Source organism: Aphis gossypii, chromosome 2 (genome assembly GCF_020184175.1).
Source record: "Aphis gossypii isolate Hap1 chromosome 2, ASM2018417v2, whole genome shotgun sequence".
NCBI classification, from domain to species: domain Eukaryota; kingdom Metazoa; phylum Arthropoda; class Insecta; order Hemiptera; family Aphididae; genus Aphis; species Aphis gossypii.
Genome location: NC_065531.1, coordinates 12579483 through 12596211, shown reverse-complemented (window position 1 = coordinate 12596211; position 16729 = coordinate 12579483). Strand labels below are relative to the sequence as shown.

The following is a 16729-nucleotide window of genomic DNA, read 5'->3' as shown; positions in this document are numbered from 1 at the left end:
GCCAATAGTGCTAGTACAATAATTATATTTTATAATTTTAAATAGTGTCTTACACTATAGTTACATATAGACTATATTTAAATGTATGTCCAGTTTTTTTTTTAATATGTTTATTAATTCATCAAAAAATTCATCAAAAATTATTTCATATTTATAATTTAAATATTGTCTTCCATCGAGTACAAGTAGTTCTACCCTGAAATTAAATTTCATCAAATAACAAGAAATTTCTAACTTATTTCTAACTTACGAGTTACGATGCTCGTACATGTACCATAAAAACAATTACTTAAAAAAGAGACATATAAAGTAGATTTATAAAATTGAGTTTTATGTTCATTTGTATAAATAGTCTACTAATGGTAACTATAAGCAAATTTTGTTTCAGTATACTGTTGATTATCTTGATTATATTTTTCTTACTGTGAAGACAAAAACGGCTTTGATAAAATTATTATTATGAAACGTATTATATATTGTAAATGGAATGCATATTATTATTTTTCTAAATGAAAGAATTTAAAAATATAAAAATCTAAAAGTTAGTACATCAGTCATCAATTGTTTGGTATGTGAAAATGCAAAATATCGAACACTATTCACTGGAAAAAAATTATAACCAGTCATTGTAATACAAATAATGAATTATTTCTGTTCGAATGTTGCATAATTTCTGGGGCTACATTATGTTAATGGATCTAACTCGTCTATTATTATATTCAAACACACAAATGCATTTTCGTTAAATATTCTTTTTCTTTACATTTTAAGTTGATATACTCGTTCCAAATGCGTATTTTAGCCGTAGAGTTAAGGTTACTAAAATAATTTGTTACATAACCTTTTGAGGTAGTACGCTTACATATAATTAATCCATTTAATTATTTTGTTCCTAATCTATTATGATAATATATATTGTTTCTACTCAAAGCTTGAAAGGGTTGAAATGCTACACAGCGTATTATTAACTACCTACACATTTTTAGGCGTACTCTTTGGCCAATGTAAGTTTTGGTACAGTATGACATTCGAGACTGTTCTACCGTCGACACTCGTTAGCTTTGATCGTCGGCATGATCGATAAGCGGATTGGATAGCTAGACACAGCGCGCTTGGACCTCAACATGGCCTTTTAAATACCCATAACGGAAGCGGCGACGAAGATTCGAGTAAGTGATGTCTGAAAAAATGCTAGTACTATAGACTTGGAGATGCTGTGTTTGATTGTAAGTCCGTCTTGTGAGTGGCCGAACCCTTTCCGAGCGCAGTGACATGTTGTATCAGTGTGAGTCAGCCACTCAAACTTACCGGCGGGACACTAGGTCGAAAATTTCGTATGAGATTAGCTAGTGCGTTGATTTAACGATATTTCGTCCTGTAATCTTATCGGCATAATAAAATGTATTAGTTACCTATTACCACCGTTCCAGCAATTGCGTTTGCACTCTTGATACAAGTCTTTATCATTACGACTGCCGTCGTCTAAGTGTATGACATCATACAGGTCGCTGGCCGTCTATCGCAGGTGGACATTAACCGTCAAATATTTTGTTTAAATACGTACAAAATATTATGTATATTCAGAATTATTTTAATTTGTTTTTGTTTAACTTGTAAAAAAAAAAAAACAATAATATTGATAATAAATATCGACTAACATAACCATAACAGTATAAAAATCAATTAAAAATTATTTTTGAAAAGTCCATATAATTAATTATGGTAATTTAGGTCATTATTGTTATCTAATATATTTTATTAGTCATTTTAGGCTCATTCATACGGTGAACTTTAGTCATCAAGTTCGAAAGATGCAACTCTGGGAAACGTAATTAATATTTTTGATTTATTAAGTTACTATGCTTCGAAAAAAAAGGTGAAGAGTTATAATAAAATTTACATTGTTTATTAAAATAAATGAACAGTTCACGTTAACGTTATGCAAGCTGATCAGAAACGTATAGTTCAATATATTATTACTAATACTCAATTAAACTGATTAAATATTTGAATATATATATATTACAAAGTCGTTGATAGTTGATGTTATTGAATGTCTTAGTAAAAATAATATTTAAATCAAAAGTTCTTCTTATAATTCAATAGGATAAATAACTTTAGTTAATAACAATAGGTATTATGACTTAATAGAGATATTTTGTAATTATTATTTAGTATTAAGAATGGATAGATATAAACTAATATATTAACTCTAAATAACGTTTAGTTCACCAATTTATAGTAGGTAAGTCGACATTTTGGTGAAATAGGTGTGTATTTTATTACGAGTGTGTAGTATAAATTATAAGTCTAATTTCAAATATACTTTTTTGTCCTAAAAAATATAGTATACTATAAGTTATACACAGACATAACATTTAATTATTTATTAAAGAATACTTCTCATTTTATTGACTTTATCCGGTGTAACTATTTATTTTAGCAAGAATATAATTTATTTATACTTAAACAATAAAACATAATATGCAATGGTAAAGTTGTAAAAGATGAGTCATGATGTGGTTCAAATATTGAAAGGTTATCTAATTTTATATATCTTAATATACTATTTCCTTTTTTAAATACTATAGAAACTCCATAAATTTAAATTGTGGCAATGAACAAATATTATTTTTGACTATAATAATAAAAGTTTATAGTGCAAATCGCATAAAGTATGATAAATGAGTATTTGTTGTGTGCATAGACCTATTACTAAGTAGTTAGATAAAATAAGACAGAATAAAATAAAAGCACACAAGTTAATATTGTTTAGTTCATTTGATATTACCTATAATCAAATAATATTAAAAAAGTTTTTCTAAGAGTTTGCAATCAGCAACGTTTTTTGTTGGCTTGAATATTTTAATATTTTATACTAGTTTACTAATCTTATTATTGACTAGACGATTATAAAATAAGTTCATCAACGTTTATGATATACTTTAATATGGCGGTAAATATAAGTTACTATATTTTGAATCTTTTCAAAAATATTATAAATTATAACTTAAAATATTTAACTAAAATTTTATGCTTTTTAAAATTATACACACAGAATGATGACAGCGAGACAAAAAATGTTATAGAAGAAGCCTTGGATAGACATAACTTCTACAGAAATAAACACAATGTGCCTCCTTTAAAAATTAATTCAAAGGTTTGTAATTATAAATTATTAAATTTTAGTAACTGAACCATTAATTATTTACATATATAAAATCTAAAATAATTTTTTTATTTTTAAAAATTTTAATGGGATTTAATTTAAAATATATATCAAAAAACGTGACATTACAGTAAATAATAAATGCATTTTTATAATTTTTGGTTATTTTTTTTAGAGGGGGGATCATCAAGGATACATAAGTATATGACTATTTTTTTTAAAGATGTTTTAAATTTAATATTAAAGAATTTTTGAATAAAATTAAACATTTACGTATATTTTTAAAGTAATCAGCGTATCACCATTGATTTGTTGAGAAGTTACTAAATGATTTCTAATCTAATATAATTTGACAATACATATTCATAACATATAATGACCACATTTTATCATAAATAGAAAAAAACTTTAAATTTAATGAAGTGAAAATAATAATTCAGTTTTCACTACATAGCGTAATTTTTATTTAATTATGTATGTCTAATACTATTAATTTTAATACATAGTATTATGTGTCTATGTACAATAAATGTTTTAAAACACTTTGTCACAGAACAGCTTTACTGATATAGATAATACGATTCTATATTAAAATTTAAGCTACTAAATGATACCTCTCTCTTCATATGACTTATATAAATATTCTTCACATCATATTATTGTATACCTATTATGCTTATAATATGATATAGATTATACATTTTTTATATTAATAAAAAAAGATGTATATTTATTTTTAAATTTTTTTTTCAGTTGAATAAATTTAGTCAAAATTGGGCTGATGAGCTAGCCAAAACTGACAAAGCGTCTCATCGCCCAAATAATGCTTACGGTGAAAATATTTATACTATTAAGTCAACAGAACAAGTGATCGAATTAGGTGTTAAAGCAGTAGATAGCTGGTATAGTGAGATAAAATTTTTTAATTTTCAAGGGTCGAACGATGACATGGCTGCTTCCACAAAAGCATGTAATTTTAAAATAATTTTTTTAACTATTGCCTATTTTTATTGTATTTTAATAAAACATTATTTTGAATCATTTAGAAATTCAGTTAGTTAATGTTTAAAATTTTTTGATTATTCAATATTTAGAGTTTATTTTTAATTGTAATAATTTTGAATATAATTAGAATTATTTTTGTTGTAATCATATCTACAATTAATTGACCATAATTATATAGTTTCTTATTTGTATACTTATTATTGCAAAGTATATTTTCATCATAGACATTATTAGTATAAGATCAAAGGTTTTCATTTATTTATTTTCTACATGTTAAATGTTAAGAAGTTCAGTAAATTTATCGTATACACACATACAAATAAACATTATTAGGTAACAACAAATTGTTTCATAAATTTAAATATTTTCTAACGATACAAAATAAAATTTTATTACTTACTTTCAATTATTAATAATTAATGAGTGGAATTAATTTCGTTCTTTTTTCAGTTCACTTTACTCAACTTATTTGGAAAGACAGCGAAGAGCTTGGTGTCGGTGCGTCTAAAAGTCCTAAATCCGGTAAAATATACGTGGTCTGTAATTATGACCCGCACGGAAATATTAGATCGCAATTTAAAGAGCAAGTATTGGCATCTGATGTTTCATAATCAGAGTAACGGCTAAATTAATATTTGAAAAATATTATATTCAAATCGATATTTGGCTTAAGGATTAAAAACACGTACAACAATATTGTTTGAATTCATTTTTAAATTTTTATTTCATATAATAATTATTCAATAAAGATAACTTTATGCTAATAAGGCTTTTAGTTATATCAATACAAAAGATACAAGGGTTCGAGAGTAAGATATTTAGTCTCTATTATTTATCATTGTTCCCACAGTTGAACAATATCGCATGTACCAAAATGTCAGCGTGTGATATTGTACTCGTAGTATAAGAAAATAATGCTATCACATTAATACATTTAATAATACGTCAAATAGTCTACGGTTTATAATATAAATATACATGTACATACATTTATCGATCAAATCTACTTTGTATGATTTGCATACATTTTTATATAAATAGAATCATAAATATATAGGAACTAAAGTCTAGACAAATTTTATCACCACGGCGATGTCCTATATAAAATGTCTACATTTTTAGTTAATTTTTTACTTTGAGTTAACCGAACGATATCAAGATATACTTATTGGTATTTTTAACGTTTTCTTTCATCTTAAACTATCATACTGTAACATTCAAATCAATCGTGTATTGATAAATCAAATGGTCCCAGGTTCGCGTGTTCATCAATGACACAAAAACGTGCGATTTACAACATTAGGTATACATTTTTATGGGCGTCAACAAGAACATAAAATTTAGTCACGATCTACAAACATAACTATAATAATACAATAAAGCGTGCAAGTAAGAAAATATGTATATAATAATAACTTATAACATAACAAGTAACATAATATAGAGCGACAACAAGTTTTAATTATTTTTTATTTTTAGGTTATTATAACGAACACCGCGTACCCACCTATATTATTTTAATATGCATCTGTCTTTAGTATACATTCTACGTTAACAATTAAACCTTTTGTTTGTTTAAAAGTTTGAGTTTATATTGTTTTAAATAATACGTATTAATCATTAATGTAAAATAAATTTACAATAGTTAATATTATTATCGTTTCATCATCTAAGACAATGTTTAAAATTCTAATTTCACCATTGAATTTATACAAAAGAAAAAATTGTACGAACACTATGAACTCATAACACAGATAGGTAGCAATTTAATTCATCAACTGTATGCATAGTGTGTACGGATTTTGAAATACACGAATAATAATAGTTATAAAACATTGTATTTTAATCTTATTTCGGAGTATTCCCGACACCCGTATGTTTATTGTTGTATTCAAAGCAGGAACAGAAAAAAGTCTGCGGGAAAAAATATTTACCTCGTTTTTAGTAGATATGTTTTCTAGAAATGTTTTTTTTTTTATTGTAACAATTTTATATTTAAATTATTTATACTCGACTCAGCAAAACAACAAATAAATAATGTATAAATTACAAATATATAAGTAAATAAATGTCGATCAGTTTTGTTAATTGTAATAGAAATTGGGAAATCAGAATCAATAAGATATTATGTTTTTTTTTGAGTCGTGTACATCGTTGTAATGCAACTTGAGTTAAAATTAAGTGTAGTTACAATAAGAGATATTTACCAACACAGATAATATTATAATGCAAAATAAACACAGTGTATGACATCAATAATGATATGGTTGTTGTTCAGTGAATAATAAAATATAAAAAAAAGAAAACGAAATGAAAATAATCGTACATTATAGATAAATCATGTCGTCGACAACTATAATTGTTTGAAATTTATCAAATATCGAAATATTTGATTGATATGTGTTTTTATGGTAGGTATATATTATGTTTATATAGTAATGCTGGAACAAGTGGCTGGGAAAGGTTTGGTTTTTTTTAGAATAACGTGATGGGCTTAAAAAAAAAGAAGTAAAAGCGAATCGTAGAACCATTTATTAAAAGAAATATGTACACATCGCACGGTGCAGTTACTCCTGTGTGGTCACGGACAATTTCGCTCGATATCAAAATCGTATGAAACCCTGTTCGTTGGTAATAAAAGTCATCTCACAAATGAAAGAAAAACCGTTTCGCCGCCAACCGACGCGTCGTATGTACCTATCTACCAGTTTACTCTTTACCCTATAAGTTCCATAAGTTCCCTACCTAATCGAATTAAATTTATTATTCTTTTGGATTTCACAAACATATATAGTATCATTATTATACACACACATCATATCATAATATATATATTATAGTATTTATGTGCACATTTATTTTGGCACATAATCATTTTGATTTCTCTCGTGCCGATGCCGTACTTAGTAGAAAAGAAAAATATCGACCACGTTCGCAAACTTCACGTACAAATAAATATATATATATATTTATGTAATAACGGTGAATGCAAAGATGACGTTGAACGTAAGGATGTGATAATATTTTGTTACAGATATGTTGATTTTTCATTTTCCTTACATATATATATATATATATAAATACAAATACAATGTATATATATACACATAATAGTAAAATATTGCAATATGCAACTGTTTACGCATTTCGAGTGCAAGACGTAAGTGTCTGTGTGTGCAGATGTAGATTGTAGAGTTACCTACCCGCGAAGTATTAAGCCAGGGTTTTACTCGGCACGGATTGTTGAATATTAGGAATACATAACACATTTCGTAACATTTTTCTTGATGAAAAGTCGAAAAATCGTGTTGATATATTCACATGATATTTTTATTGTCTTTATTTACGTATTTTGTACGGTATTTTGATTTCAAAGTTGACGAAAATATTAAATTCGATCTCTCAATGCCCCGAAATTAAAATTAATTATCGCGGAAAAAGTCGTGTGGAGTCGGTTCGGTTTAGCTGCATTTTCAATTCTGATGCAATAAAGTGTGTGTGTGTGTTGTGTGTGTTTGTGTGTGTGTGTGTGAGAGTGTATCATAAAATATAGCAAACGATAATATTAATTTGTCGTTCGTCGTTGTAGCGCGCGCGTGTGATGACATGTTTTATATTATTATATTATATAAACAATTATTTAGGTATATAAATAAAAAAAAATAAAAATAAATATAATATATAATATCGGTGGACAGATGTGGAAGCAATCGAGAAGAACGTGAGTGACGTGCGTTCACAGCCACTTGTTGCGAGCGTTGTTGCTCTTCCGTTTGCCCCACATCAAGTTGTATCATACAATCGTGCCCTGCAAGTGTTCGTGCGACGAGTGCGGCGACATGACCGGCGACGCCAACGGCGGATGGTGCAGTGACGGGACCGTCACCATGCTCGTGTTGCTGGACATGCCGGGCGAGGACACCTCTTCGGGCGGAGTCACCTCCAGCCCGATGCTGCCGTTCAGCGCGATCTTTATGGCGCTGCCACTCATCTCGCTCGGGTGCAGCTGCGAACAGACAACGGTGGTCGGCATGAGCGTCGTCGTGCCGGAGAGATTCGTCGCGGCCGGATCGTGTGGGTCGACCGGTCGACGGGTGTGGGGGTGGTGATGGTTTTGTCGGTAGGGATAGTGGTGGTAGTGGCGGTGGTTGATTACGGAGTGAAGGGTTGTGGCTTGAACGTGTGCTGTGCATGATATATTACGGAATGATTATAAGTGGCGGTGACGGTGGAGGTAGCGGAGATGAAAGCTACCTACTCATTAAAGTACCTAGTTATTATTTCGTATTACATGGTGTTTTTTTTTTTTTTTTTGACGCAAGACACTCGTTTTCTTAGTCAATTTTTCTTTTGTGTAACTGTTATAGTATACAAGTCAGAAGTACATAACTAAACTAAGTTTTTTTTTTGCCTGAGGTCGTATTTATGTTTGAAAGCAATGAACAATAATAATTGCGTTCGTTGAGAGATTTCGAGTTTAGTATACTAAACATTTTTCAAGTTTTATTGTATTTTTTTTTTTTTCATTACAAAGGTCAACAGTTACATTTAATTAATTATCTTAACAAAAATAGACAAAATCGGATTTTTCTGAGAGAACATGATGTAGGGAATATCATGCAATGTCATTATCTATTAATTATTTACAAGTATAAATAGATAATACAGATTGTATAAAATTGATTGAAAACGAATGTAGTACGTTAAATGAAACAATACTCATTCGCTATTATAACTATATAAATAGTGCGCCTCGAATCAAACATGATGATATAGTAGTTGTCTACTTATTACTATCGTTGAGTGTGTTATTAATACCATAATATTATAATTTATACAAAATATACTGAATGACAATATATTAACTATGTAGGCTATAGATTACAATATACGCATGCGTCGGTGGCGATGAAATCAAAAGGTCCCCAGACCCGGATCGATTATGTGCCTCCACATAATGACCTTACACGCATTTGATGAAAACCACTGTGGAAACCAAATGATGGACATTTCAAAGTAGTTGTGTGGGAAGAGAGGTTTTGGCGTGAATACACAAACGTGTCAAAGATAGAATTTAAATTTAAAACAGCGGACGGCATCAAAGTCGCACGCGGTTTGAAACGCAGATAAACGATTAAATTAAACCGCGATTACAATAATTAGGTACAGGTACACGACAACGTTAAAAAATCCAAAAAAAAAAAAAAAAAAATCCAAAATTTAACTGCTGCGATCTACCCATAACCGAGTTACATGTGCAATCTCTATATAGTTCTAATGTCAAGCCGTTGTGCATATTATACAGTAACCATTATCGAGGCTAGCTGAAATAACTACAAAGTTACCTCAGACCGCCTTCGCGCAGTGACGATATTTCTCATTGATCGAGCACTTAGGCTTACTTGCATGCTGGGTCTACGTTCGTGAGCAATTGACCCGATAGGAAAATGCGATACTCCTAACTCTTCGAGGCTGCTCTTCCGGTTACACATGGAAAGTCCCTGTCTAAGCGAATTGGACCGTCTCAACAGTATGTCGTCGACAACACGTAGAGAGTTGGACCGAGCTCGGAGTGCGCTGCCCACAGTCGGACTGTCCGGTAATGACAAGCTATTTGCTTTAGTGGTGACTAACGGTGGCGGCCTGGTCATGAACGGAGGGAACGCCATGCTCGACCCTCTCCTCGAACCGAAGCCCAGTTGTCCGATTGTCGAGTTGAAACTTATGTTAGATTTTCGACGACTGTTGTGCCGTTCGAACGTTTTTTGAGCCGAAAATGGGCTTGGTCGTAGAATATATCTGGAAAATTAGAGGGCGATCAAAATGGAATGATTTCATTTTATCGTTTTACATACAAATAATACTTTGCGTCAGAGTAAATTAATATTAACATTCGTAAAAGAATTTTAAAAAAAAAAAACGAATAATTCATGTTTAATAATTACGAACACGAGATGAATAGAGCCATTTACAATTTGAATTTAAAACGTGTCTTACACAATATCACCCTCTTCGAGTTTGAGGTCACAACTAGGGTTGATGATGACGTATGATAGACTGCTCCGTTTCTCGCTGACTTCTTCGTGATCGACGGCGGGTAAATTCAAACTGTCCATTCGGGATCTGACCAAGTTGACTATTTCCGCTCGCTCGATCAAATTGTCATGGTTATCGCGGGCATCATCGTGCATGTTAATTGAAAACTGTGTAAATAGTTCAATCAAAGTATTTTATTACTAAAATATAATAATGGTGTATAGTTGTGTTAATTGCATTGTGACATTGAGTAAATTATAACTGTGCGTGATTGCAATCTATCTATATTTTAGTACAATAACGCCAATATTCGTCGGGTGAAATGAAATACTCGATTATTTCTCTGGAACTTGTATTATATTTCGCTAAATACCTTTGAGACATCGTAGTTATATTTTTATATAGCCCAATGATTTTTATTTCTTCATTAGTTTATGGTGAATTTAATGCTGATGATGATTTGGTTAATATACACTTCAATCACATATTTTTATTATTTGTCGATGAATACAAAAAGTGTATGCTAAAATTCGATATGTAATATACTTATATACTAATCAAATTAATACTATTTTAATAGTTTTTTATTTATTATTTGTTTACTAGTTATTGCAATAAAAACTAATGGTATAAAGATTGAAAATATTTTCACGTGATATTTAGTTTATTTTTTTTTATATTCATTATGATATGTAGAAAATACATATAATATATCTTTCATTGCTATATTTTAAATTCGGAAAACATCATTTAACTACTTTGGTAAACTGAGATTTATTCAGAATCCTATTTCAAATGTGATTATTTATTATTGATTTATAATTTAAAAAAAAAAGTGTATTACGCTGTCATTTACCACGATTAATGAAATGAGACACGTGTCTAACTTGTCTAACTTTTTAGTACAAAAACTTTAAGGGATTAAAAATTTAATGAAGGGCTTTTATTTGGATTTTTAACACATATTTTATTTTATTTTTTTGTTCCATTTTATAATATGAAATATCAATATGTGTTTTTTTTACAATGTATACCTTAACGACTTTATCGATTTGGATATTGTTTTTTTTTCAAGAAATTAACATATATTTTAAATATATTTTAAACTTGTCCAAGTCATGATAAAAAAATCAAGAAAATATTTATATTGTTTTAATACATAACTTATTGATAGTCATTGAAAAACATTTAAAAATTGCATCTATGTTAACAACCAGTGGTTATTATAATATAGTTAAATTTATCTTATATGACAATATTGATGGTTGGCGATAATTTATAGAAAAAATAAAATAATTAATATCTTTTCCTTTTATTTCTTAGAAAAATCTTCATTTAACCTTAATTCTAACCTTGAATACTTTTTTAAAATAAAATAATCATTTATCAGCATGACAATAATATTATTAAATAAATTATAATAATAAAATTGAATTAAAAATTAATTGGCATACCTTTGAGTTAAAGGTAAAGGAAAATAATAAGAATGACCTCTGAGTTAATTTTAATTATAATTGATGGCAGAAATTATGTGTGACGCATGTAACTTTTATCTACTAAAGGTTTTGTGAGCTTTTTCCACTTTTTCACACAATTTAAATTCGTTTTTAAGAATAACAGAGTTTTATAATTTATTATTAGTAAAAAAAGGCAGGTTTTAAATTGTACTGTAGAATTTGTCACATTCAGTTGATATTGACTAGTGACTACTAATTATTATTTTCATGTTTTCAACTAATTGTCAACAATCAATAAGTAGTATGTTAACCAATATAAACACAACATTTAAGAATAAATACAAAATAGTAGTATTTCAAAATTGATAGTATACTATTACAGTTAAATACTTATATTTATACAATTAATTCTCTATCTAGTTTCTACTATAGTTTATGAAAAATGTTGTAATATAATCTACTTAATATCAGACTAAACTGTATAACATTTCAGCACAATTGTATACATAAAGCACATTCGATATAAGATTTGAAGTATAGAAATTGTAAAAAAATATCATATAATGTGCGATTGTAGTTAATTTGTTATTATGATTAATATGTTTGTTTTAATGCATAATATGGCTTAAGCATTCCTCAATAAGATGCATAAAAAGAAGTTTATGACATGCATTACTTTTTGTTGTTCGACATTCAAATTAGTGACTTCCAAAATTAACAAAACGTAATAATTATTAACATTATGTGAAGTTACAATACTATATAATATTACAATATTGTTATATTAAAAATATAAAATTGTAATATGAAATATATATAGGTATTTGTATGTTTTATACTTAAAAATTAGCATTTGGATGTTTATGGTTTTGTGTTAAACAGGTCAAACATATCCTTTTACTTTTGTTGGTCTATGGAATACAAATAAACATCTTTATTTTTATTTTTGTATGCTTTTTAACTATGACTGAACATGCATATTATATAAGTTACACCTCAGTGTTATTTTTCTCATATATTATCTTAATATTAACAATGTATTGTTTTCTTTGAATTTGAGTTTATGGTGGTAAATAATATTTAAATTCATGTGGTGACTATTAAGTTTAAGTTGTTTGAGCTTTTTACCGATTGTTCATTTTTACGTACCTCTTCAATTGAAATTTCAAGTGCTTTTTTAAGTTAAAACTTGCATTTGTTAAAGGCGTATATAATTAAAATGTCAAGTTATATTTTTAATTAAGCCAAACTTTTTAGTAAACCTATGATTAAGAAAATTAGATTTCCAATACATAGTATATTATTATTGTAGTTTTATTGTAACGAATTATTATATTGGGTGTTAGGTACTTAGGTTATGTTAATAATGAATTACTTGTTACGATTTTTAGACACTGCTAATTTATTACTATTTATTGAAGTACTCACTACAGAATTTTGATTCCTGTGGCAATTAGGCAGACAGTTAGTCGGAATGGGCATGTAAGCTTCATGATCCGAACCCTATTTTTAGGAAATAATAAGCAAGCGATATGATTACAGGACTAAGTGAGAATATAAAGCATTAGTGAAATAAATATACGTAATGAATTGATAGATGTTAGTAATAGATGCATACCTCAGATATTTTATCGCAGTCTGTACCACATGCATCCTGTAAGTTACAGAAGAATAAACTGGTAATTAGAAAGTTGATAGTCTCAACGTGTACATTGGTTGGCATTCAGTGAAGAAATTAGTTTAAAGACCAAACAAATTATTGAAAAATCTACTATAGTATTAATTGAGTAAATTGTACATACCGGTGGTGATTCTATGTTCGATAAATCTTGAGTTCTGTAAATGCCTAAAGGTATCTCGCAAGTAGTAGAACAAAGTTTTTGGTAAAGACGACCGTAAGTTCGTATCCACATATCATCTTTTGTAATTTTCATCTATATTAAAATCATTGATATTATGCTAAATTACCGTAAAAATAATTTGTCTAACATATAAATAACTCTAAACAGAATTGACGAATATAACATCCAGTTGATACCAAAATTTATGATCTATGAGATCAGGTTTTGTATTTAATACAGAAGTATTATTTATAGATTATTATGATTATAATTGTTTATATTTTAAATAAATTATTATTTTTACTTGAGAATACTAAAAACATTAAATTAAGAATATTACTTTGGTAATGGGTACTTACTGAAGTTAGGAAACCAGAACCTGGAGCTTGATCTACACCCAACAGTAGTCTTACAAAAGTGATAACATAGTCTTTTACAAATGCTTGATATAACAATGTATCTAACATGCTAGCACTGAATACTGAACCAGCCGCAAATGGTAGTCGAAACATATACGATATATGTGAGCCTCTTTCCTTTTCATGCTATTTAAAAAAAAAAAAAACATAAATAAAAAAATATCGTTACACTGTTATTACAACAAACTGGAATTAAAATCAATTGTATGCATAACTTACAGGTTGTTATATTTAAAATAATATTATATATTATTCAGTTATATTTTATATTTATAATGCTGGTATAGTTTTTAATTGTGAAACTAAAACTGCCAATTATGAGGGATTATTTATGTGTAGGTATTTATAAATTTAAGCATTTTAAGTTCTGGGTATTTGTATTTGAATTTTTAAGACTAGATCATTATTAGATAAAATATAATTTTAAAATGTTTATTAATTGATTACTTATGCAATCAATTTTCAATAAAAGAAAACGTAGTTTACTGACTATAATTGACAGAATTCTGTTTGGGATATAATTTTAAAACTCAATTTCTTACAATTGCGTTCAAATTAATGATTTGACAATTGCTGGTTATAGAGTGATTCGAAAAAATTGAATGTTAAGCATATTAATTATTATAAAACTATTCATAGACGCCCATAGGGTAAAGTTTGAAGGGAGCAGGGAAAATTAAAAATATCTCAAAAGTTAAATAAAGGTGTAATGTTGTTGCTAATCTAATATTTAATAAATTATAAGTTTATATTATTTTTCTAAAGGAGGGGAGCAAGTGTCCCATCTTGCTTCCTAGTGGGTAACCATGTGTCTACTGTATTATAATTATCATAAACTTAAAATAAAAAATGCTTACCCTTTTTAGGAGTTTATGAGTTTAAAATATTTATACAACCAAAAATGTTTACGAGCTTAGTTCATGTAGTTACATAATAAGTATTATTAAAATAATATTGTACTATGATTAGTCATATATTCGTATTAATTCAAGTTAAGTAGTATTGCTTACATAGTTGACATAGTATTATGTTAATTTTATTGTTATATGAACACTGTGAATGTTCAATTAATAATGATTAAAAATGTAAATAATCATAACTAATGGTTATAAAATATGGAATAAACAACCCAACTATTTGGATATCATAATGTATCAGACACATAGATCATGTTGCGAAACATATATGTTGCACGTGAGCTGCAGTGAACTGATTTTTTAGGATTTGAAAGTTTGCTAAACATATTAATTGTATTCCATGAATTATTTATTATTTACATATAATATATAAAAATACACCATCTCGTGATAAAGTTATTTGTTTTGGTATTTGTTGTAATTCAATCTAAACCCTGAGAAATGAGGGCACTGATTTCTAGAACATTGTACTTACTTTTTCCATTTTCGATAAGTGCAGCGCATAGGTGTCTTGTGCTCTGAATTGCATGAATCTCATATTGGACGACTGAGACAATTCAGTTATACTACGAATGTTGGGAAAGAACCTGTATTTTTTTCACAAATCATACAATTACACGTACGTTAAATATATTTAGGTATATATTATGCAACATACAAACAGCAACTTTATGCATTCAATAAAAACAAAGTTTTTATAGTCAATTTCTAAATTGGATATGTTTAATGTATATATTATTGAACTATCAAAAACAATTTGATATAACTGAAACAAGTTTCTATAGTATACCTAAGAAATTACTTTGAAATATTAATGTTTTTCAAAAGGAAAATACTTACTTAAACATTGTTTGGACTGCTACAATGGTATTACAGTCTGCTAATGTTTCCTCTTCAGCTGAATTTGATAGTTCTTTATTTACTACTACTACGTTTTCTGCTAATAATATTCCTGCTCTCAAGAGATCATCCAAACTGAAAATCATATTATTGTAACTATAATTCGTATAAATATGCTGCAGAATAACACGATATATTTTATGTAAACAGTACAAGTAAATATAATTTAATTATAGACTATTCCATGTATTCATCAATCTGAAACATTTATTCTGTATTGTTGGAAAATGTCTCATATGTTATGGTAATAATTGTTAAAACGTACCTATATAATACGTTCAAGAATGCATCAATCATACTATATATTTTTTCAACACTTTTTAAATTAATTTTATTATTTTTTTTATTGAAATATACATAAGATAACGCTCGTTGCTTCACTAAATTAAACAGTAATAAAAAGCTGTGTTGTACTTCATTTTTAATCAAATTAAGAGAGTAGGTACCTGCTTTGTAATTTTTTTTTTTTTGTTATTTTGTTATTTTTTTCACAAATAAGTTATTACTTAAGATAATGTACAATGATATTATCTTAATCATGATATTAAGATAACCGAAAATCTAAATGATGTTAAAATGATATGTGTTTTTGATTAATACAAGAAATCATTATAACATATTACGGAAATACACTTAATAAATTTATCTAACGCGAAATTAAAAGCTAATTATTTTTAAGGTATTTTGTTAATCTTGCTAATAACTAAATATTCACGTCTGATTCAGATAAGGTTTTTTACTATTGCTTCAGGATCATCAAAATCCGATTTTAGCAATTTTCAAATTGAAATTAAAGAAAAATAAATATATATTATGCTTGATCAAGTAAATCATACAAACATTGATCTAATAGTTTGTGTTTATATTTTGCGATAAAGATGTATTTGATTTAATTTTTTTCTCCTTATTGTTATCTTAATTTTCTTATTTACTTTCAAATGTAATAAATAATAATACTTCGAATGTATGTATTACTAGTAATGTA

At 27.8% G+C, this 16729-nt stretch overlaps 2 protein-coding genes across 11 annotated transcripts in view; one reads left to right on the top strand and one right to left on the bottom strand.

Moving 5' to 3' along the window:
* Positions 1 to 2770: 2770 nt before the first annotated feature.
* On the top strand, positions 2771 to 4870 carry LOC114129028 (Golgi-associated plant pathogenesis-related protein 1-like). Its single transcript, XM_027993648.2, has 4 exons — positions 2771 to 2956; positions 3059 to 3160; positions 3923 to 4139; positions 4625 to 4870. Exons 1-4 carry the CDS (start codon positions 2936 to 2938, stop codon positions 4783 to 4785), a joined length of 501 nt encoding a protein of 166 aa, XP_027849449.1. The 5' UTR covers positions 2771 to 2935; the 3' UTR covers positions 4786 to 4870.
* LOC114129027 (potassium channel subfamily T member 2) overlaps positions 4871 to 16729 on the bottom strand; it is a 151765-nt gene continuing 139906 nt past the window's right edge. For 6 of the 10 annotated variants that reach the window (XM_050199631.1, XM_027993646.2, XM_050199630.1 and 3 more), the window contains 9 exons: positions 15685 to 15819; positions 15320 to 15431; positions 13868 to 14053; positions 13470 to 13601; positions 13286 to 13321; positions 13096 to 13170; positions 10172 to 10377; positions 9520 to 9973; positions 4871 to 8180 (listed from right to left, as the gene is read on the bottom strand). In XM_050199631.1, the coding sequence (XP_050055588.1) occupies positions 7968 to 8180; positions 9520 to 9973; positions 10172 to 10377; positions 13096 to 13170; positions 13286 to 13321; positions 13470 to 13601; positions 13868 to 14053; positions 15320 to 15431; positions 15685 to 15819 (1549 nt within the window). In that variant the 3' untranslated portion in view covers positions 4871 to 7967. The remainder of the gene's footprint in view (positions 8181 to 9519; positions 9974 to 10171; positions 10378 to 13095; positions 13171 to 13285; positions 13322 to 13469; positions 13602 to 13867; positions 14054 to 15319; positions 15432 to 15684; positions 15820 to 16729) is intronic. The other 4 variants (XM_050199633.1, XM_050199636.1, XM_050199637.1 and 1 more) reach the window with 4 other exon arrangements.

Bases quoted from the DNA above. Each gene is read 5' to 3' on its own strand.
- LOC114129028 (XM_027993648.2), top strand. From the start codon at position 2,936: ATGATATACTTTAATATGGCG. The intron at 2,957-3,058 runs GTAAATATAAGT...TTATACACACAG, and splicing joins TGATATACTTTAATATGGCG to AATGATGACAGCGAGACAAA. The intron at 4,140-4,624 runs GTAATTTTAAAA...TTCTTTTTTCAG, and splicing joins GGCTGCTTCCACAAAAGCAT to TTCACTTTACTCAACTTATT.